At 34.8% G+C, this 22,525-nt stretch overlaps 1 protein-coding gene across 7 annotated transcripts in view; it reads right to left on the reverse strand.

Moving 5' to 3' along the window:
• ERBIN (erbb2 interacting protein) overlaps nt 1-22,525 on the reverse strand; it is a 202,214-nt gene that overhangs the window by 14,599 nt on the left and 165,090 nt on the right. For 4 of the 7 annotated variants that reach the window (XM_074206738.1, XM_074206733.1, XM_074206731.1 and 1 more), the window contains 7 exons: nt 20,169-20,290; nt 19,381-19,554; nt 17,965-18,147; nt 16,325-16,439; nt 13,084-13,264; nt 9,093-10,656; nt 210-353 (listed from right to left, as the gene is read on the reverse strand). In XM_074206738.1, the coding sequence (XP_074062839.1) occupies nt 210-353; nt 9,093-10,656; nt 13,084-13,264; nt 16,325-16,439; nt 17,965-18,147; nt 19,381-19,554; nt 20,169-20,290 (2,483 nt within the window). The remainder of the gene's footprint in view (nt 1-209; nt 354-9,092; nt 10,657-13,083; nt 13,265-16,324; nt 16,440-17,964; nt 18,148-19,380; nt 19,555-20,168; nt 20,291-22,525) is intronic. The other 3 variants (XM_074206736.1, XM_074206735.1, XM_074206734.1) reach the window with 1 other exon arrangement.

Genomic DNA, 22,525 nt, shown 5'->3' on the forward strand with positions numbered 1-22,525 from the left:
ACTGAGAGTTGATATTATTACTCATAACCAAAACTGAAAGCTAAGGAGTTTAAATAAAGTTTAAAGGTTCAATGCTGAATAGTAGCATAACTGGACATCAAGATTCCTAACTAAAAGAAGAGAAAGTCATTTTATTAATCATGAACAGAACACTTTAAACTTCTTTTTCTTCTATGTATTGAAAAGACTGATCTAGTGTAGGTACTCACACGAAACATGTGCCCACCAGAACCTCTTCCGTCTGCAACACTCAAGGCAAGACTGCCTTGGCTGCCGTGCAGATCCCTAGAGCTGCCATAGTGAAAGCTGCTTACTGCAGCAAAATTGGAATTAAAGGACCTAGACAGCATGCTCTGAATAAAGAGGGGACAGATTTAACAGTGATTAGTGCAGCATGCAAAAACCACAGGACATGTTATATACATAGACTTGTATACAAAAGTATACTCAATGACATGCAGAAGTAATAACATGCAAACAAGTCAACTGTCAATGCCATTGTTACACATAACTTTGAAGCCTATTAAGACATACAAAGTACACATAAATCACATGTAAATAAAGTATTTACATATTTGAACATTAAGGAAGACAATACATGAATGATGTTTATTTATTTAATAATGATAATTTACTTATTACCAATATCTTATAGAAAGTGTTAGGAAGCAGAACTGAAGTCACATCTAAAAGACATTCATCCAGCCATAAAGCTGTAAACATTTAAACATACACTCTCTACCTCAGGGTACACAATATATTTTTCAAAGTTACCTCATCCTTATTTATTTCAGTTGTTTTTTAAATTTTATTTATTTAAGGCAATGGGGTTAAATGACTTGCCCAAGGTCACACAGCCAGGCAATTAAGTGTCTGAGGTTGAATTTGAACTCAGGTCCTCCTGACTCCAGGGTTGGTGCTCTATCCACTGAGCCATCTAGCTGACCCTCAGTTAAGTTTTTTAAAAAATGTTTCTACCCCCCCAAAAAAATCCTGAGGTGGAAACAAATTTGACAAAAAAAAAAAAACTATTAATACAGGGGTAACTTGCTGGTGGTAGCTGTGTGGTCTTGGGCAAGCCACTTAACCCCATTTGCAAAACCTAAAAAAACAAAACTATTAGTACAAGCAACAAGGTCCTCTCTTCACAAGACAATTAAGTCCACTCAAAAGGACAAAAATTAAAAAAAAAATACAAGTGGAGACTGTATTACTTTGATAGTCTTTGTGAAGCAAAGAACCAGATCCTGGTATATTGAATCTACCAGTGATCTCTTACTTTCTAGAAGTCATGAGGAAGAAAGGGAATTTTGGCATACATTAATAGAACTAATATTAACATTGACTGCTGAGGCTAAGCATCCCCTTGAAATTTACTTGCCTGCTTTCAAAAGCTACATAATCAGTAAGAAGACAAACTTATCTCCTTTATAGTCTATGTGTACATATTCAGGCTTTCTTTTCTCCAAGTTTCAACATCTTACCTCCAAATCATCAAAATTTATTAGCAGGATGTGGGGACAATTTTAATCACATCTTGTCTGGACAACTAAAATAGTCTCAGTTTTGGTCTCTTTGCCTTAAGTCTCTTCCTCACTCCAATTCATACTCTTCAAAACAATAAAAAGTAATTTTCCTAAAACAAAGGTCTGTTCATGTCAAACTGATGCAGGAAATTATGGACATAGATGTGATTAGAAACAAATTATGTGGAAGGAAAACATAGTCTGTGCCTATCTGGGGAACTCCTAGTTGTTCAAATTTACTCCATTGTTAAATGTGAATTGCTCAATATGCGAGTGGCCTTGGCTCATTCTCCTTCCTCCAGTTTCTGGTTTCCAGTCTACCTGACTTTGGCCATTGATGTGTCAAAGCTTGTGCTGGAGTGACAGGAAATAACCTCTTAGATTCAGAGCTCATGCACCTTGGGAAAGGAAAGACCAGTATGTAGCAGACTACCTGGAGCCAGGTTCTGGATCACTCTCCAAGTACCACCCTTGTCCAACCAGTTGCAGAAGTGCATTTAAGTCAACTGCAAGAGAAGTTGACCTCTTTCTTCACCCTACCTTCCTCTTCCAAGGACAGAGAACTTTCTCCCTTTCTTTCTAAATTAGTCCATGTGCTCTTGGCCTAGGCCTGCTGGAGAACTATGGACCTCTATGCCATGTGGTCGGACTAAGCCAGCATTTATGGCTGTCTATCCTTTCCCTCCTAGCCTGGCTATTTTCCTTTTCATTTTTTTCTCTCACTTAAATCTCCCTTAACTTTTTATTGTTCAATCCTGATCTCAAACAGCTTATAAGCTGCTTGCTGCTTCTCCAGGAAAAGATTTTAATCTGTCAATTTTGCAGGCTTGTATAATAACTCCTGAGAGATTTTAAAATTCCAGGGCTATATGTGAATTCTTTCACCTTGATGACACCAATCCCCAGCAACAAAACAATTCCTCAACTATGGACTTAACTATTTGACATATAAATCACCTAATAATTCAGTCTCACACAATGCTATATTCTCCACCTCTGGGCTGATGAAAGTGGTTGTTTCCCATCCTCCTAGAGCAACAGTGCTCCTTCCTCAAACCCTATATTCATTCTGCTATCTCTCTCACTGCAATGAGTTCTTTGAGTGTTTAAAGTCTTGCATATACTAGACATTTAATAAATGTTTACTTCTAATCCTGGGGATGAGGGTGGCAATACAGCTTTTAGGCTTGTGGCTGTGGACCCTCAGTCTCATCAGTTAGCAGCAGCACCACAAAGGAGTATATGGGAATAATGTAAAATAGAATTTATAATAATTGTCTGATTGCCCTATTTCCCAGCCTCCACTATAGTCCTCTTTTGACACCTCATTGTGACATGAAAAATGATCTTCAATTCTTGAAGGCTCTAACAGCACAGTTATAACATGGGCAGCTAGGAGATGAAGTGGATAGAACTCTAGGACTGGAGTCTGGAAGACCTGAGATTAAATGTCACCTCAGATACTGACAAGCTGTGTAACTTAAGTCACAAGTCACTTAACCCTATTTATTTGTCTTTCTTCATCTCTAAAATGAACTGGAGAAGGAAATTACAAACAAATCTTTTTTTAAGAAAACTCCAAATGAAAAAAAGAAAAAAGAAAACTCCAAATGGTGTCACAGAGAGTTGGACATGCTGAAATGACTCAACAACACTACAGTGCCTTACATTCTGCTCTGGCAAATCTAAAGCTAGAAATTCTTCACATACATAGCTGGTGGTGGGTAACAGTTTTGTGGCCTAAACAGTGGTCTAGTTAAGTGCAAAGAGGTCCTTCATATTTTCTTTCTTTTTTTTTCCTTCATATTTTCTTGACATACCTTTCAGATACCACCAATTAAGTCAATAAGGAATTATAATTTATATCAAAAGGTGCAAATCACAGTGACAAAATCACAGATCTTCAAAGTTATTTAAATACTGTTCTGAATTGTTTCATATATATGTAAAAAAATCTTGTCTTTTGGACAAGATAGGAAAATCCTTGAGTTCAGAAACTTGGTATTATGCTTCTTTTGTTTACTTCACAGTACTGAACTTATGTTCTGAAGGAAGAGACACTATGACATAAGATACATAGAAAATATATGAGTAATCTTAAAATTATTGTGAAAGTTATTCTGCTTAGCTAAGTTTTTGTCTTAATTTTGGTCTGTCCTCTGTACTTCTGAAATGCTTTGATGGCTCACTTGATTCCTTTCTTTTCCCCCAGTTCATTAAATGATGCTATTATTTCACTTCCTTCTCATTTTATAACACGACCCAATGATGCACCATTTCAATAATGATCAAATTTTCATCCTTGTTTCAAAAACCTTTAACTTGTTACCACTGACACCGCTGTCAAATCTGCATAGTCTACATTCATCTGCACTATTACTCTTGATCTGCCTTCCAATGCTGGAGGATGTCATGAAACTATGTTGACTAGATCAACTATAGAATTTATTCTTTCTTCTCAATTGGCTCCACATAGTTTCATTTATTAAAAGTTTCACTTTTGCATCCCCCCATACTCACTCCAAATTCTATTTTACCCAAATCTGTAAAGCAATCTGTAAGCATGTTTGCCCTTTATTTGACTGAAAAGATCTTTACAAAATGACTTTTTTTTCCTCCTACTGAAGCAAGTGAGGTGGTTTTCTTCCTTGTCAAAGCTAACCCATGTCTCTGATGTCATCCACAATCTAATTTCTCATCAAGGATTGTATTCCTTCAGTCTTCTTCCCTCCCCTCTTCATCTTTAGTTTCTCTGCTGGCTCTTTCCCTTCTTATCGACAAACACATATTTATATGCCCTATCATAAGGAAAAAAACAAATTCTCCACTCCATACTTTATCATGTATCTTCAAGCTTTCATAATTGTTTTTCTTTTAATCCCCTTCACTGTCAAAATTTTTTCACTATCCAATCATTCTTCCTCATCATCCTTCAATGATGTTTTTTTCTCTACCACTAATGAAACTGTTTCTAAGAATGACTTTCTTATCATCAAGTGTGATAAAATGTGATAACTTCTCTTTTGATAACTCTTTCTGCTTGAGCTATCCTTTCTAGGATTGTATGATGTGTTTCTTAGCTGACAACTTTTCTTTCTCTTTTGTAAATGTGAACATTCCTTGCCTCCCCTTCAAATCTGTCCTTTCTCATTTCTCTAAACTCTTACAACTTAGAAACCAATTCAATCTTAGCTTTATTGATCACATCTATTCAGATGATAATCAAATCTTTATCTCCAACTCCAACCTATCTCCAGTTGTAGAGTATCTTATCATCACTTCAAACTCAACTTAAACAAAACTGAAATTATCTTGCCTTGTTAATTCTATTTCTTAACTTGACTTTTCCATGGACAGCTTTTAACTCTTTTCCTTCGGTTCCCATATTCATTTTAAGTCCTGTCATTGTTACCTTTATAATATCTCATTTTTTCCTTTCCTCCACTCCTTTTTATTTCCCATTGTTGCCATTATAGTCCTCATTACCTCTTATGTAAAGTACTGTAATAAGCCTCTTGAGTGATCTCTATCCCTCTTGTTTTTTTTTCAATCTTTCCAAATTTATTCTATGCACAACTGATAGGTTAATCTTTATAATGCACAGGTCTCACCACATCCCTTCACTCCTTAAAAACCTTTATTTGTGTTTTTATTCCAAAGAAATGCAAATTTTTTTACTTAAAAAGGGTCATTCATCCTCCACACCTCTCAAAAAATGGTTCCAAACTACCTTTGCAAGTTGATCACATCCTCCACATGTTATATGCCCAATCAAATTTGACTCCTTGCTATCACTTGATATCATTCTGCCCCTTCTTAACCCTGTGCCTATGTTCAAGCCATTGCTTGTTAATTCTGTATCTTTCTTCTTGAAATTCTTCCTTTCTAATAAGGCCTGACTTGGATGACATTTCTTCCATAAATGTCCTTGTTACCTCAAAGTGATCTCTCTTCTCTCCATGTTCTCACTAAGCCTGAATCTCTCCTATGCATCTGGTCACTGGACCCAGATGACTCTGGAAGAGAAAATAAGGCTGGTGACTTTGCACAGCACACCTTCACTTAAACCCAATTCACTTGCCTGTCATCCCTGATGTCATGGTCTTCTTTGAAAACTAAGGTAAAAAAATAACCTCTGTTGAGTAATAAGAGTAGCTCCACTGTTGGCAAAGTAGGGCTACGCAGCTCCTCCCTCCCTCCCTTCTTTCCTTTCTTCCCAAATTTGCGAGTTCTCTGCCTAAAGGTCTGGGGTTTGCAGGCCCCAAATCACACTGACTCTTTGCCTGGCCAACAATTCTTTGGGCCCTGATTTGTTCAGAGTGAATTCAAATAGCATTTTTTTTTCTGTTTTGGCCAGAAAACCTAAGGGTTTCCTCCTCCCAGATTTTGTGTGTGTGTGTGTGGGGGGGGCGGTGAGGGAGGACTATACAAAAGAGGTTCCACCCTTCTTTTCTTTCTCACCAGCCTTAATCACTGAGATACCCTGAAGGTCTTACCTCCCAACAATTTTTTTCTTTTTCTGGTTCAGAAGTAGTGATTTTTGGCCTCTTTTCTCTCACCTAACCTTAATGATCTGGGAAAGACCTAGCTTTAAAAAGTCAAGGTTTCCCTCTGCATCCAGGGCCATAAAAGTTGTTCTGATTCATGTCTGAACCACTGGAGCCAGATAGTTCCAAAGAAGAAAGTGAAGTTAGTGACTTAGCACTTCTCTTATTTAAATCCAACTCATTTGCATGTTGTGGCATCATCACCCTTAGGTCAGGGTCTTCCTTCAAGAATGAAGGACAAACCTTCAACTGGGGAATGGCTTAGCAAACTGTGGTATATGTATGTCATGGAACACTATTGTTCTATTAGAAACCAAGAGGGACAGGAATTCATGGAAGCCTGGAGGGATTTGCATGAACTGATGCTGAATGAGATGAGTAGAACCAGAAAAACACTGTGCACCCTAACAGCAACATGGGGGTGATGATCAACCTTGAGGGACTCATTTAATCCATCAGTGCAACAAATCAGGGACAATTTGGGTCTCTCTGCAATGGAGAATACCATCTATATCCAGATAAAGAACCATGGAGTCTGAACGAAATTCAAGGACTATTCCCTTTAATTTGGGAAAAAAACTTATTGTCTGATCTTATACTTTATGTTTCTTCCTTAAGGATATGATTTCTCTCTCATCACATTCAATTTGGATCAATGTACAACATGGAAACAATGCAAAGATTGACAAATTACTTTCTGTGGGAGGGGTATAGGGAGAGAAGTAAGATTGGGGGGAAATTTGTAAAACTCAAAAATAAATAAAATCTTTAAAGATGAAGGACAAGGAGCAGCTAGGTGGTACAGTAGATAGAGCACTGGTCTTGGAGTCAGGAGGACCTGAGTTCAAATCCAGCCTCAGACACTTAATAATTACCTAGCTGTGTGATCTAGAGCAAATCACTTAACCCCATTGCCTTAAATAAGAAAAAAATAAAAAAAAAAACGAAGGACAAAAAACAATATCAATGCATATATCTCATATGCTCTTGAACCAAAAGCTCTAAACAGGTATTATCCCTTATTTCAACTCTGAATAATTAAATGATTATAATTGAATAATTAATAAATATTAGTTGAATTGGTGCCCTTAAGTGTGGCAATACTAGGTGAAGATATCCTCTGACATGAGACAGGATCATTGCCATTTTGGATTCATTTTTCAACTACCTTATATTGTTTTGACTTAGTGATGTTACTTCTATAATGTCTTTGGCCTTCCTCATTAAATTTATATCAACACAGCCATCTCCTCTTGACTTCTATTACTTCCACTCTGTTAATGTCCCCCCTACGTGACCTTCCCAAACTTGCACTTTTACTCATAGATACCTGGGCAGTGCTGGAGGATGTCAAGATAACATGCTAACTAGGCTGAATACAAATTTATTGCTTCCAATTCTAACTAGACTCTCACTGATTCATCTAATAGATTTCCTTATTTCTTTCAGTGGCTAATTCAGATCTTTTCTCTTACTACTTTAAGCTCTGAACTTTATCAACCAACTTGATGAGACTCATAGTTATTTGAAGTATTCTGGACAAAGATGGAGATAAAGAAGGTTCAGTTTGATTTTTCTATCAAAATGGTAATATACTTGTCAATGAGGAAAAAGTACATAAAAAAAGTTTTATTACTTCATATTAGCAGAAGATCCTTGATCTTTTTCAGAGTAGGAAAACAAACCAAGTTCATATATGTATATATATATATATATATATATATATATATATATACACACACACACACACACACACACACACACATATAATATATACATATATAATATATACACACACATCTCTCTCTGTCTCTCTATACATATACACACATCTATATATAGATGTATCTCAAAATGTATATTAACTATTTGTAGCTAAGACAGAGAAAGAAACTGGCCCATGTTCAAAGATCAAAGATGCTTTGAAACTGAGCTAACTCCAAAACCAAGGCCTTCCTGCTATGAAGTTTTTGTTTTTAAGATAAGGCTTAGCTGTGTGGCCTTGGGCAAGCCACTTAACCCCATTGCCTAGCAAAAACCTAAAAAAAAAAAGATAAGGCTTAAAATGGTAAAGGAAAAACTAAGGATTAATGAATATATTCAGTTGTATTAAAGGTTTTTATAAAATTTAGCTAAAATATCATTTTAAGCATGATTGCTTAAGGTTACTTAGAAGTTCAGCTACTTTCAGTTTTATTTTTAATGAGTTAAGCTAGAAATAGTAAATGATTTTAAATTAGGAAAAATTTGAATCAATTATAAGCAAAGTATACATTCTGCATTTTGGATTTTAATTAAGGCATTCCCTCCACCTCTACTTGATGGCAGAATAGCAGAGTTGCATTTCTACGGTTTTTTTTAAAGGAAGTGAATAAATGTCTTTTAAAGATTGAGTTCATAAATTCAGAGATGTGGTGCCCATAAACATCCCATTGGCCATAAAGTTAAGTGAAATAAAATAAGCTAGGATTACCATCTAATGAACAGAACCCTACAAGTTTTTAAAAGGCATAAAACCACTGAGGTGTGAGCAAGAGAGTTAGTTTGAAGAACATGAGGCAAGCAACATGAAAACAATTACAAGAGCTATTTGCAATAATATTTATATGATTTTTATAATGTGATCAACTCCTCCTTATACTAAATTTAATGGAAAACAGTAGGCAAATGTTAATGAAAAACAGAAAATTTACAACTCCCTAAGCCATTAGCATGTGTTAAGAAATTTGAGGGATGAAGCGGCTATGAAGGAAAATTCATTCTTGAGTTATATGTAACAACAGATGTTACAACCCCACTCTGATAGAATCATAAAATTTGAAAGCCGGAAGAAAGTTCTTGGGTCAATCCACACAAAAAAGGAATCAAAATTATATACCAATTCAGAATAAATAAATTTACTCTACACAGACAGACATAGACACACACACACACACACACACACACACACACACACACACACACACAGCAAGATCATTTTGATTAGAAGACAAAAAATACATTCATGAAGAAGAGTTACCTTTTCTAGTTTTTTAGCCTCAATGTGTCGCAGTACTTGTTCTCTCCAGTCATGAGGGACTTTACTTTTTCCTGGAGGTTCTAATAAAGAATGCTCGGAACTGACTCTTGGATTTGGTCTTTTTGAAGGACTAGTCCGTGAATAATTAAAATCACTAATTGACATAGTTCTTTCTGGTATTTCATTAACAGAGGGTCGAGCACTCTGAGGTCGAGCTACATTTGGACCATCTATGCTATAAGCTCTTGCAGAAAGGGGTCTTTGTGATCCTGATATCATCAGTGGAGCTCTTCCCACTGAATGCAATTCTCGATAGGTTAAATAATCTCCCTCAGGAATCTGGGGTCTCCTGGTGGGACCTGGGTCACCAAGATTTACAGAGGCTGTAGAGGATATGCTACTTTGTCTCTGAAGTGTATTTCGGCCTGCTCCAGGAACAAGTCTGTCATTTTGTGGGACTGCCCACATATCCATAAGCCTTGTTGGTCCCATCCTCTGATGTAAGCTGTATGAAGCATTAGCTCGAACATTGTTATGGTTAGAGAAATTCATATTTGCAGAATGTTTTACATAATTAGGGTTTTCCGTGCTTTCTGATCTAAGAAGACGTGGAGGGGGTAAACTGCCTTGATCAACTTGGGCATTTTGCTTGGAGTGCCACAAAGTATCCTTGACTGTAGCACTGCTACTGTACTGGACATTATATTGTGGGGGACCATACAACTGAGGTACAAAATGTGTACCAGATGTTCCAGAACTTCTTCCTATGTTAATATCTTCTGGGTTGTGATTTGAATCAAATTTATATATGGTTTTTGTACATGATATTAAGTCAGAACTTGAAGAGGAGCCAGTAAACACCTGCAAAGGCTGATCATAGAGAAGTGTGGCCGACTTACTCCGGACTATGTTTTTTCCATCAATGCCAGATGATACTGCTTTGACTGCTGAATTTGGCTGCTGTGGACTATTGTCATTCAAAATTTCATATATTTTCAGTCCTCCAGTCTCCATATTTGTTACACTATGAGATTTTATAACAGCCCCAGCTGGTCCACTTCGTTGGGGGGACAAATCCTCAGTACTTTTTGAAACACACATATCCACAGAAGGCTGAGAATCAAGGGCAGAATCCTTAAGTTGCTCAGTCCTCTGAGGAGACTCTGCAAGGTCTACAGAATGTCCATTAAGTTTATTTATCGAATCTAGATTTGGATACTTATTTCCATTTTCCAAGTGCTCAGTTTCCTCTTTAGCATTATTCATTAAATTTGCTGATTCTAATTCTTGTGTTATCTTTGATCTTTCCTTTGTTTCTGATTGAAATGTATTATTAATTGTGAGTTTATTAAGATTTCTGTTGATTTGATCTAATTTTTGAGGGTCTTCAGTAGTGGTTTTTAGATTAACATCTTTCTCCAATATAGTCAATCTCTCTTCAATGTTCAAATCATATTCTGTCAAATTGAAAATTTTTTTCTCATGGGCTTTGAATTTTTCTTCTGCTGAGTTACTTAAATCACTACCATTTTGTAAAAGATTATTAAAATTTTCATCTTCTTGCCTAAAACAAAGAATAATTCTTAGAAATGACAAAAATACAACTATTATAAATGCTGGCAATTAAAATCTAATTAATCTAATTAATCATTTCCCTTTTAGTTTTTAAAAATCAAAAATATGAAGTCAAACTAAAGCAATAATACAAATTGAAGATTATATCAAAAATGAAAAATAATCAAATACTATATATTGAATTACTACCAAGCAAAACAACATGGAGAAAAATTACTGATATTTCTCAAATCTAATTTTTGTTAACAATCACATGCACACAAACATGTGTGAAACATGTGTGAAAAGAGAAGAAAAAGGATTAATTTAATTTAAATTTAGTTTATTGGTGAATAGACTAAAGTCATAAAATGCTATAAAATGAGATAGGTTTAAAGTAGTGAGAAAAGGGTCAAATGCCTTCATGAGGTTAAGAGACTCATACTGTTATAATATTAAAGAAATTGTGGATTCTTAAATTATTCATATCAAATAGTAATTAATTATGCCACTAGGTGGTGAAATGAACAACTAACTGCCTAAATTTTCTAAAGAACTTTAATAGAGAATACAAGGGTACTTAAATTGTTTAATTCCACATTACTATGCTGTACTTAACTGCCCACAAATGTTCCAAAATTTTAAGAGATATGATTATATAATCAAACAAATAAAATACTTGAGCACTCTGAATATGCAGTATTCAATTAATATTCAAATTATTAATCTCCAAAACATTCTTTGGAACCTTATCTTTCCTTAGGCAGCACAGAATAAAACAAGTCTTCTTTAATAATAAGGGATCTAGCAACATAAAAACATAGCTTTTCCTTCATTATATGAATGACATGATTCTTATGTCAAACTATAAATTTAAAAGTTAAATTCAAAGGTCAGTCACACTGTTGCTGAATCAAAATTCCTATTTTATGGCAAATGAAATAAACAATTTCCATCTCTGCTTAAATAACAGTGCAGGGGGGCAGTTAGGGACACAGTGGATAGAGCACTGGCCCTGGAGTCAGGAGGACCTGAGTTCAAATCAGATCTCAGACACTTTATAATTACCTAGCTGTGTGATCTTGGGAAAATCACTTAACGTCATTGTCATGCAAAAAAAACCCTAAAAAAAATAATAGTGCAAGGTTTGAGAGTCAATCTGTGAAATGTATATAGATATGATTCACTTCAGATAAGGTTTTTAACCTGGAGTCCATAGATAAAGGGGGTTATGGATGGTTCTCAAGAGCTCTATCCCTAGCAAAAGAAAATATTACAACCTTATTTTTGTTAACCTTTTTTTTTGCTCCGAACCACTTATTGAAATTTTTCAAAAACAAGACTGTTCACTCAATAAACCCAGTGCAAGACATATACATGTAGACACGTCTACCCAACTTTCCTAAGTTCTCTTAGTCTCCAGACTATGAAAAAGGTTGTATCTACACAATTTTCTTACAAGAGGGGAATAGTCTAATCCAGGCTCATCACCACTGTACTTTCTCATTACCTTTTAAGATGAATTTTTAAAAAACAGCATTATTCTGAGAAAGATCAGACTCCCATGACACAAAAAAGATTAAGAACCTTGCCCTTGACCCAAAAAATGAATTTAAGATAAAAGCTTATGTCTCTTTTAGAACTATTCAAAGGATTCAAAGTAGATTTGCTTCAAAATGTCTGAAAAAATAAGAATATAATTCAGTAGTATACTCTGTGATATTAACTCAATACTTATCAGGCTTTGATCTTTAAATAAAACAGCTATTTGTTCCTTACTTCAAAATGTTTTATTAGCACACTAATTAATTAATTAACCTTAAAATTATCATCATTATTTATTGTTATCAAGTCTAAATGATCTAATTTCCTCTAGGAACTACTTGTTTTTTTTAAAAGTCACATTTAATAAATACCAGCATAATGGAACCATTAATTACATATCAATCACTCTTTCAAGGAGCTTTGATTAGCAATTTTTTTGGTCAATTATATTAATTACAAAGCTCAACAAACAGTGACGGCCAATCATGATGTGAATTTGATTTAATAATCCATGATACTTCTCTTCTCCACAAGTCTTTTGAAATTTGAAAATTAAAAAAAAATTGTTTTGGGGGAATTTGCCAGACTGGCTATTAACAGCAAACCAGGCAGATGAACTGTACAGATTCAACTGTCTGTTTCATTTTGTCTATCTATACCTAGTTCAAGAGCCAAAACTCTTTGGTCATATAAAAGGCACTTAAAAGGACTAAAAAGCATATGTACATTAAAGATAAAATAAATCAGACAAGTAACTGAAAAACTTTATAGCACTTAGCAATAGTGGGCCTTAAATTTTCAGTATTATTTTTTTATTTACAATGTTATGATAATATCTAAAGGCTACTATGTTATAAATATAAGCCATTTTATTTTAAAGAAGTTCACAAACCTGATTTTGGAAATAACAGCCATATGTGTTTCTTTCAATGGAGAACACAATGAAATGTCTTGGCTACTATCAGTATTAAGAGAAACTGAATCTGACATTCTAGACGGAGAGGAGCAATTGCTGTTATTTTGGTTGCTGTTGTGTGTGGCTTCATCTGATAAAGAATCAGCATCCTTATCATCTGGAAGAAAATTTCATCAGATCAGTCTAATATACCATCATGTGATTTCTAGGTAGTTCACTTTACAGAAAAATAAAATAACATTCAGATCATGCTCTTATTCATGGGGTGGGGTGGGGGGGACTCTCCATAGATAAGGGCAAGTATTTTATAAAAGGTAACCTTAAAAATTATATCTTATTCCTACAAATTCTAAAAAATAACAAAGTCAATGACCATAATTACTTGTTTAAAAAACCATTCTAATTGTTATTAATCAAATAATAAGGCTATTGTAACATATCCAAAATGTTATTAAATATATTATAATGCCTATTACATTTTCTTTCTAATTCTGCTTATGAATTATATTGGGGGAAGAGTGAAAACTGTTAAGTATGGCAGTAGAAAATAACAATAGGGGTGGCTAGGTGGCACAGTGGATAGAGCACCAGCCCTGGAGTCAGGAGTACCTGAGTTCAAATCTGACCTCAGACGCTTAATAATTACCTAGCTGTGTGGTCTTGGGCAAGCCACTTAACCCCATTGCCTTGCAAAAAACTTAAAAAAAAAAATAACAATAGAGATAATCAGTAATTCCCACAATACAATATTGAGAACTGGGGTACTCATGGGCTCTGTTATCATACACAAATAAAATATATATAATAACAAATAACTTGAAATAAATAAATTGACTTTAATCACTATGGTTTCAAACTAATATGTATAATATCATCTTCCTAGTCACTCAGGCTCACAACTTAGTATCATGCTCAGTCCCTTACTCACATTTATCCTTATACATCCAAATCTGTTGTCAAATATTTTTATTGTTATTTTTACATCAACTATCATATGGCCCCATTCCTCTAATCATTGCTACCACCCAGGGTTTAGGCTCTCATTGATTCCTACCCTCAATAACTTTCCCATTGGTTTCCCTACTAATCTTCCTAGAGTATGGATCTTAGAAAAACTACACTTACTCACTAGATTCAACTGGTTTTTTGCTTACCTCTAGGACTAATATAAATTATCTGACTTCTAAAGCTTTTCACAATTTTACTTGGTCCCTTTCTACCTTCTCAGTCTTCCTATACAAATGCTTCAATACATAGCTATTCAACCTACTTGATATGTCCTCCCTCACACTTTCTCTATCTCCCTTCTCCCCCAATCCTTCCATCCCCTCCTCAGCTGTTTTTTTGTGGCTTCCTTCAAGGCCTTTCCTAGCACTCCCTTATCCATGCCCCTAATTCCCTAAGTCCTGTCCCTTTGAGATTACCTTTCATTTGCCCTGTATGTATCTTGTATGCACAGAGTTGCATTTCTATGTACCTCCTGATTAGCACAGTGCCTGATAAATAGTAAATGTTTGATAATTGCTCAATGACTTGAACGGAATTGTTATTGCCAATGAATTAACAATGAAAGACAAATGTGTTTTCTGAGCACATATTTCCCTTTTGGTTTTTCTGTCTTCTCATGGGACTACCAGAAACCACTCCCTGTCACTGCCTGGGTTTCCTGGAGCTATCCTATTGTTTCTCATCTGAAAGTGGCTTGGTCACACTGAGTATGACCTGGGCAGATCACTTAATCTCCAAGTGCCTCAGGCTACTTGTAAAAGTTTGCCTGAGGGGAGGGGAGATCAGGGACCAGAGCACATTTTAAGTTGAGATCTAAAATCAAATTATATCAAGTCTCTGTGCTTTGTAATTTTGTTTATAAACTCATAATCTTACTAGGCAATCTGTAGGTCATAGTATTACTTCTATTTTTCCCTTAAATAATCTCAGCCATGCTGCTCCTCTCTACCTTATCCATTTCTATACAGGAGTATATTTTCTCAATATACTAGACTATTTCACTTCCCCTTTTATCTGATCTATTAGCTGCTTAAATTTGCTATTTTAGCTATGAGTAATGGGTGAGCCCTAAGTAGGAGGAGTCAGCCCTAAGTAGAGGAAAAGGAATATAGACAAGGGATGTAGCAGAAGTAGTAAAGATATGACGATAGATCAATATGTGGGTTGAGTGTGAGGAGCTGAACTGAAACTAAGACTTAAAAGTCTAGCCCTAGGTGATAAACCTCCTGAGAGCATAACTCTCAGCTCCTCGCTCATATTCACCCCTATACATCCAAATCTGTTGTCAAATATTTTTATTATTATTATTTTCACATCAACTATCATATGGCTCCATTCCTCTAATCATTGCTACTACCCAGGGTTGAGGTCCTCATTGCTTTCCACTCACAAGAGCTTTCCCATTGTTTTCCCTACTAATTTTCCTAGAGTATGGATTTACAAAAACTATACTTACTCACTAGATTAAACTGGTTTTCTCTTACTTCTAGGATCAAATATAAATCATCAGGCTTGTACAATTTTTCTATAAGATTCTGGGAACTGTATATAAATACCTTTTATAAGGTTTCCATGTAAAATTGTTGAATAAAAGCCTTGGTATTTAAAAGAGTAAACCATCAACTACCTAGGAAAAAATATTACTGAGAAATGCCTACCAGGTTAAGTGTTCTCAATAATTAAAGTCATTTTTCTTTTAATATAATTAAAAGTTTAAGTCAGGATGATCTTACTCCTAGTAAATATCCTAGTGAGACAAGATAGCTTTCTAGCTAGTGATCCTAAGTCACTAAAATTTCCTATGTGCCAAAGGCAAAACGTGTAAGAAAAATTTGCTAATTTCCTAAATTATAGGTCCTTCAAATATTGTGATTATATTAATAGTTTTAACATGAACTTGTGATACAAGGAGAATTACTAGACATCGTTTCATAGAAATTTCTTCTTTACATAGCCAATGAATCATATAAGAGAAAGAGTTGGAAGTTAAAAAAAACTTATCCATGAATAAATTTCCTGTGGATGAAATGGCATAATCTTTCTTTAAAGTGAGGAGGGAAGGAATCAAAAGCAAATTATGAAATATTAAATCTCAACTAAATTAAGTTTTTAAAGTAATGGCATTACTATAAATTATATTATTTTCATAAAATGTTCATTGTAAATGACCCCAACCACTTATTTTTGATATTTTGTTTCAACAACTAACCTTTTTTATTATTGCTAAGTGCCACCACTTTTGGCTGATTGATGGAAGTTTCAATTAATGGTGGTCGCATCTCTGCCATTTTCATCTCTTCATCAGAAGAAAGTTCTTCAGATTCCTGTTTAAAAAGAAAAAATATTTACTTAAACTTTTACTTGAGTTTCTTAAGAATTTTTCAAAGTAAATGAATGGTTATCAAAATAAAGAAATACAAAAATAGAGAGGAAGAATGCATATGACACGACTTGGGTTATTAAGATATACAGTGATACATCTACAAGCATCAGTAACCTTCACTGTACTTTGAACTTTAGTAAAAGGATCACTGGCTACTTCTCATCAGCATACCAAGTGGCTGGTGACAATAGATCCTAAGCCAAATTAGAAGGTCTGTGAAATCTTTCTTTGGTGCTTTCCTCCTTCTTCCATCCCTGACCTTCCCACTTGTTAGGAGGCCCATTTTCTTCTACATTCTCTCTCTTTAATACTCAGTTTATTTATGCTATCCTACAGATTTGCTTTCCCTCAAAGTGAAAAACACTCCCAAATTACCCTGTTCATTACCCTGTATGGTTCTGGAACCAAAGCCCCAGTAGATCAGGCAAGACTAGGGAAAAAACCTACTCTCCCCTTCATACAATAGTAATGCTCCATTTATTAGGCATTCTAAAAAGATCCTCAAAAGCACTGAAATAGCCACTGAGAATAATCCCATGGAACTCATTTGTAATAATTAGGAAAAATACTGGCATGTACTTAAATAAAGTGGGGTTAAAGATTTACTATATATTTCAGTTCTTTGATGGGGTCTGATCCACCAAACAAAATTTATGTAACAATGACGATTTTAATAGACCTATAAATATCACTTCCTAACTTACAATTTAGTGGCAGCCTGACATAGCAGAGTCAGAAAGCCCTGGATTCAATGCTAGTCTCAGACACAGACTAGCTGTGTGATCAAAGGCAAGACACATAAGGACTGCAAACTACCCAGAGGTCAGGCAGCATATATGGAGAAATTTCCTATACTGTAAGTCCCTCTATCAATTAAATTAAAAGATTTCTTTTCTCTTCTTCCTCTATTCTCCCTCCCCCCAATCTCATAGATACTATGAAGATAAAAGAAGCTTCTGAAAGAATTCTGAAACTTCCAGGCTCCAAAAATATGCTAGACTCAAGACTTTTGGAAAAAAATTTAATTGCTTAGGCTAGCCTTTCAGGAAAAACTCCCTTTTAAATAAACTGGGGAAATATTCAAGAAAATTGAACTTCCTATTTTGGTGATTGAAGGAATGACATTAAATTGAGAAATACAATGCATCATACTGATAATACTTTTTCCTTGCTTTCAGCTGAAATAGGTTTAAAGAAAAACTATACTAAATTCTCAAATATTTTAGAAAGTCAAACTATTAAACTTCTGTCAAATTGCTTGTCTTCTTTACATTTAAGTACAAATATAAAATCCAAGTTGAAAACAATTAAATTTAAAACACTATGATGATATATTAGCAATCATGTTAACTTAAACATTTTTGATATATTATCAACATTTCTGTGCTTAAGGGTAAAGAATGCAATATGACAAAGGTATTTCTCTTATCACTGCTGCTGAAAAATCAACACAGACAATATCATACCTCAAGTAAGTCCTCTTGGTTCACAATTTTCTTTGGGTTCTCAGAGGTTTTACCTTGAGAGATCATTTGTGGACTTCCAGCATTGTTCTCAACTTCAGTTTCACTGACCTTTTGTACACAGTTTCCTATTATATACTTTTCTCTATCTTCTATTTTGTTTTTTATTGGAGTAGTTTCTGAAGTCTATTAAAAGAAAACAAAATAAACATAATTTTGGTTCAAAATTCAATTAAGAATTTGATAAATTATTTAGGTTGTATAATCCTTGCTGACAAAGCTGATATGGAATCTATTGATCTTCTATATATAGTCAAAGGGCTCTGAATGAGTAGAAATACCTTGACTTGTGTTAAGAAAGTTTGATTGAGACTATATTTGACATGGTAAGAATTAGGACTAAATAAGTAGCTTTTGGTAAAAACTTATATCCCATGTATACTTTTTTCTTTCTTAAATCTCAATTAAATGAATTTACAATTTTAAAAGGAAAGCTATGGTGGCTTCTATACAATGAAGAATTGTTCTTTAATTTGAATTTGCTAAAAGTGAGGAAAAACAAAAATTTACTATCATGAAATAAGTCTACAGTTAATTCCCTACAAACGTGAAAATATATATTAAATTCTTAAAGTGTAGTGTTTTTATTTTTAAGCTGCTTAAAACAATACAATTAAACTGAAGTTAGAGATTGTGTAGCACAGGTAGTGAAGATGGTGTATATCCTCTAAGATGGGAGAAGGTACAAGGATGGGTGCCTGGAAAATTTAAATGCTACTTTGAGTAAATACAAATACATCAAGTCAGAATCAGTTCTACAAAGAATGATGGGTTCCCACGGGTTTCCTAAGAGCTACCTATACCAACCACATCTTTACTTAAGGATGGCATCATTACAACATTATCAATTTACACTGAAATTTAGGCACAGGAATGCATCTACTTGAGATAGGTATTTCAGGATGAGCAGATAGCAATGTTACAAAAAGAAAGCACCCAAAACAGGCATTAGTAATCAATGGAATGAGAGTTTTATTACTATCAACTGTCCCTCTTTTTCATCCCAACACTCACCCTTACTTAACAATTTTTATTGTTATCCGAGTGAGTTCCTTTAATCAGGCATAGCAGTTGTAAAATTTGGAATATTTCTTTTCAGAAGTTGTTAATTCCTGAAAATACTGTTCTGTAGATTGGTGCCACAGCACCCCTCCCACAAGTCCCACCACAACCCCAACAATATTCTCTCTCTGCTCATGCCCTTCTCTCAGATGAACAACTGCAGGAACAGAAGGTGGAATCCTGAAGAGTGAATGTGAAATTTTGTTTAACATGAAGGATAATTATACAATTTTGTCATTAAAAAAAATTAAGCAATTTTGTTTCTCTTTCATAATTCCAAGGTGACATTTCTCTAACCTTCACACCGACATCTCTAATGGTATTTTGTTGATCATCAAGTGGCTGTGAATCTTTTCCAGAGCACTCAGTCATTTCTTCTTCTTTTAATCTATGGACAATTGTTTGAACTGTTTTGACCATATTTTTAAGTTCATCTGGATATGGTGTTGGATATCTCTTCAAATTTCCTTCCTGTATGTATAAGGAAAAAAAAAACAAGCATAAATGACTTTTAATTGTCCCTTCCTTTCTGGAGGGAAATGAATGAAGTTGATTCCAAGACAACTTTACACTTCAAAGATTAATATGCAGATATTTTTGTTCCAGTGCCCAAATACTTTCTGGTTTAATTTTTATTATCACTGACTGAGGTCTGCGTTAGTTCATGATAGGCAAAAAAAATTAAGATTTGCCTTTAAGATTTTCAGCATATCAACAATGGTTTTTGGTAATATACATATAAAATAACATTCTTTTACTTATATTTTATTACTTCCATTCTATTTTTTATTAACTAAAAATTCAGGATGAAAATAACCACCCCGCTCATACTAATTTCTATCTTCTTTTAATTCATAATATTTGACATTTCATTTGACACCAAATTTGACACTTCGTTTACCTACCATTTTGTATTGTTCATATCAGTTGTTTAAGGGCTTATCTTTCCAACCAGATTAGAAGTTTCTTGAGAGAGATTCTCTTTTTCAATCTCTTCACCACACAGGACAGTGTTAGGCACATAATAATGAATAAATACTTTCTGATTTAACTTTACATTTGGAGAGAGAAGAGGAAATACTAACCCTAGGAGGTGCCTCCCTTTCATCTTTGTCTTCATCACATTCAAATGCCACTTGAGCCCGTTGCTTCCTTTGTTCCTCCCACAAAGAAGGATTAAAACTTTCATTATCTGATATGAACATAACTAACAAGAGAAGGGGAGAAAAGGAATTATTATTTACAATGACTACAAAAAATAATTTCTTACTCATTATTTTAAATAATTAATGTAAATATACGTCTAAGTCAGTGAAAGCTAAGCCAGGCTAGAAGCTTTAGGCCTAAACAACAACTGTTCTTCATATTCATTTGGAGATGAATTCTGATTGAAGGAAAATCTTCCCTACAACATCTGCACTTTTCTCATTGCTCTATCATTATACTTTCGAATGGAGATGGTCAACTATAACAAATTACATATACTGCTTTTGTGCTGTATGACAACTTTAAAGATATTTGAACCAGGTTTTCAGACTTTACAAATTCTAATATTAGTATATAATTGCATATTATATGATACATAGAGAATACAACATATGAGTCAGCTAATATGTATTATGAAAATGAGAAGTCAAAGAATCAGGCAGTCAAAGGTTTTGTAATTGGAAATGACCTCAGAGATCATAGGATCACATATTTAGAATAGAGAGTCATGAGAATCCAGATGATATAGGGTGGCATCTAGAATCATTGGGGAAAAAAAAAACAAGCATAAATGACTCTTAATTGTCCCTGCCTTTCTGGAGGGAAATGAATAAAGTTGATTCCAAGACAACTTAACACTTCAAAGATTAATATGCAGATATTTTTGTTCCAGTGCCCAAATACTTTCTGGCTTAGTTTTTATTATCACTGACTGAGGTCTGGGTTAGTTCATGATGGGGAAAAAATTATCCATCCCAGCATGACAGCAGTTGTTAACTACCTGAAGGACTGTCAAATGGAAGAGGGATTAAAAGTACTGTCTCTGATCTAAGAATAATGGGAAGAAGTGGCAAAGAAAAAAAATTAGGCTTAGCAAACTATCTTGGAAGGTAGACTTCCTCTCATTGGAAGTGTTCAAGTAGGAATTGTCAATAGGCAATCACAATGTCAAGAGACTTATGTGAAAACAAGGGTTATTACAAAAGTGATGAACATGTATCTTGAACCTAAGGCTTCCCAATCTTTACTTAAGCTTACATTTTTTTATACTAGCAGGACAAAAAAAGAAGGGATACTAGGAAGGGGCATGACAAGAGAGAGGGAAATGATGCAGCAAAAGTAGATAAAAGGACAAAACCACTCCCCATGGGAAGGAGCAAGGGGATGGCACAATTCTCATTTCTCTTGGGAACTGCTAAGCAATGAAGAGAGGAGGGTCTGCTTTTCCACAAAGGACTCCAGGTACACAAGCATTATCCTAGCCTGGCACAGACTGGCTAGTGCCTGTTATGCTTCCCAAGGATATACAGTAAATCAAATTTGGAATGCAGCAGCAAATTATGTCAGCTCAGAAGGAGCTTCATGCTTGACAAATACATTCTCCTAAATGCTCTGGTTCCAGTATTTTTCTGGAAAATATGACAACTCAAAAAGAACCCCCCCCCCAACATTGCATTATTTGTATTTGTATTTGTAACCCTTCACCTAGGGGATACATGACCTACAGCCAAGATTGATTAAGTGATTTGCCAGGGTGATGCAGCCTTTGTGTGTCAAAGGCAGAACCTGAATACAGGTCTTCTCAGTGACAAGACTAGCTTTATCTATCTAACAACTGTTGACTTTTAGTGAGAGATGACATATAAATGAATACAAGCATAGAAAATTTTAAAAGAATTAATGGAAGATAATCCTAGAGAGAAAGGACCCCATAGCTAAACAGAGAGACTCTGGAAAAGATGGGAAAAATTTTGAAGACTTTTGGGAATTCTAGGAGCCAGGATGAAGTGGGAGAACATGTCAGGCATGAAAGAATGCACAAAGACAAGACACAAATTTCTGTGTGTGAGGAACAACAAAGAGGCCAATGTGGGTAGATCTCAGAATAGATGGCAGGGAGCAATGATAAGAAGTCAGCAAAAGGAGAAGCCAAACAGAATTTATGGCAATCACAAGGATAGAAAAATAGTTGTTATTTAGATTCTTTTGATTAGAATGGAATTTTATCCATAAATGATCCTCTCTAGCTCCTTTGTATTTAGAACCTGAAACTGTGGTGTGGCTACAATGGTGATTATAGGAACATACGGCAAAAAGCAAAGAAATGTGACCCTGTTCTGCATACAACCGGAGAGTCCTTTATCCCATTAAAGTGAATGGGTATTTGTGTCCAAGTAGGGAACTATAGTAGATTTTGTTTTCCATTTCTTACAATTTTCTAATTGTGTGCAGGTGA

Source organism: Macrotis lagotis, chromosome X (assembly GCF_037893015.1).
Source record: "Macrotis lagotis isolate mMagLag1 chromosome X, bilby.v1.9.chrom.fasta, whole genome shotgun sequence".
Taxonomy (NCBI): Eukaryota; Metazoa; Chordata; class Mammalia; order Peramelemorphia; family Peramelidae; genus Macrotis; species Macrotis lagotis.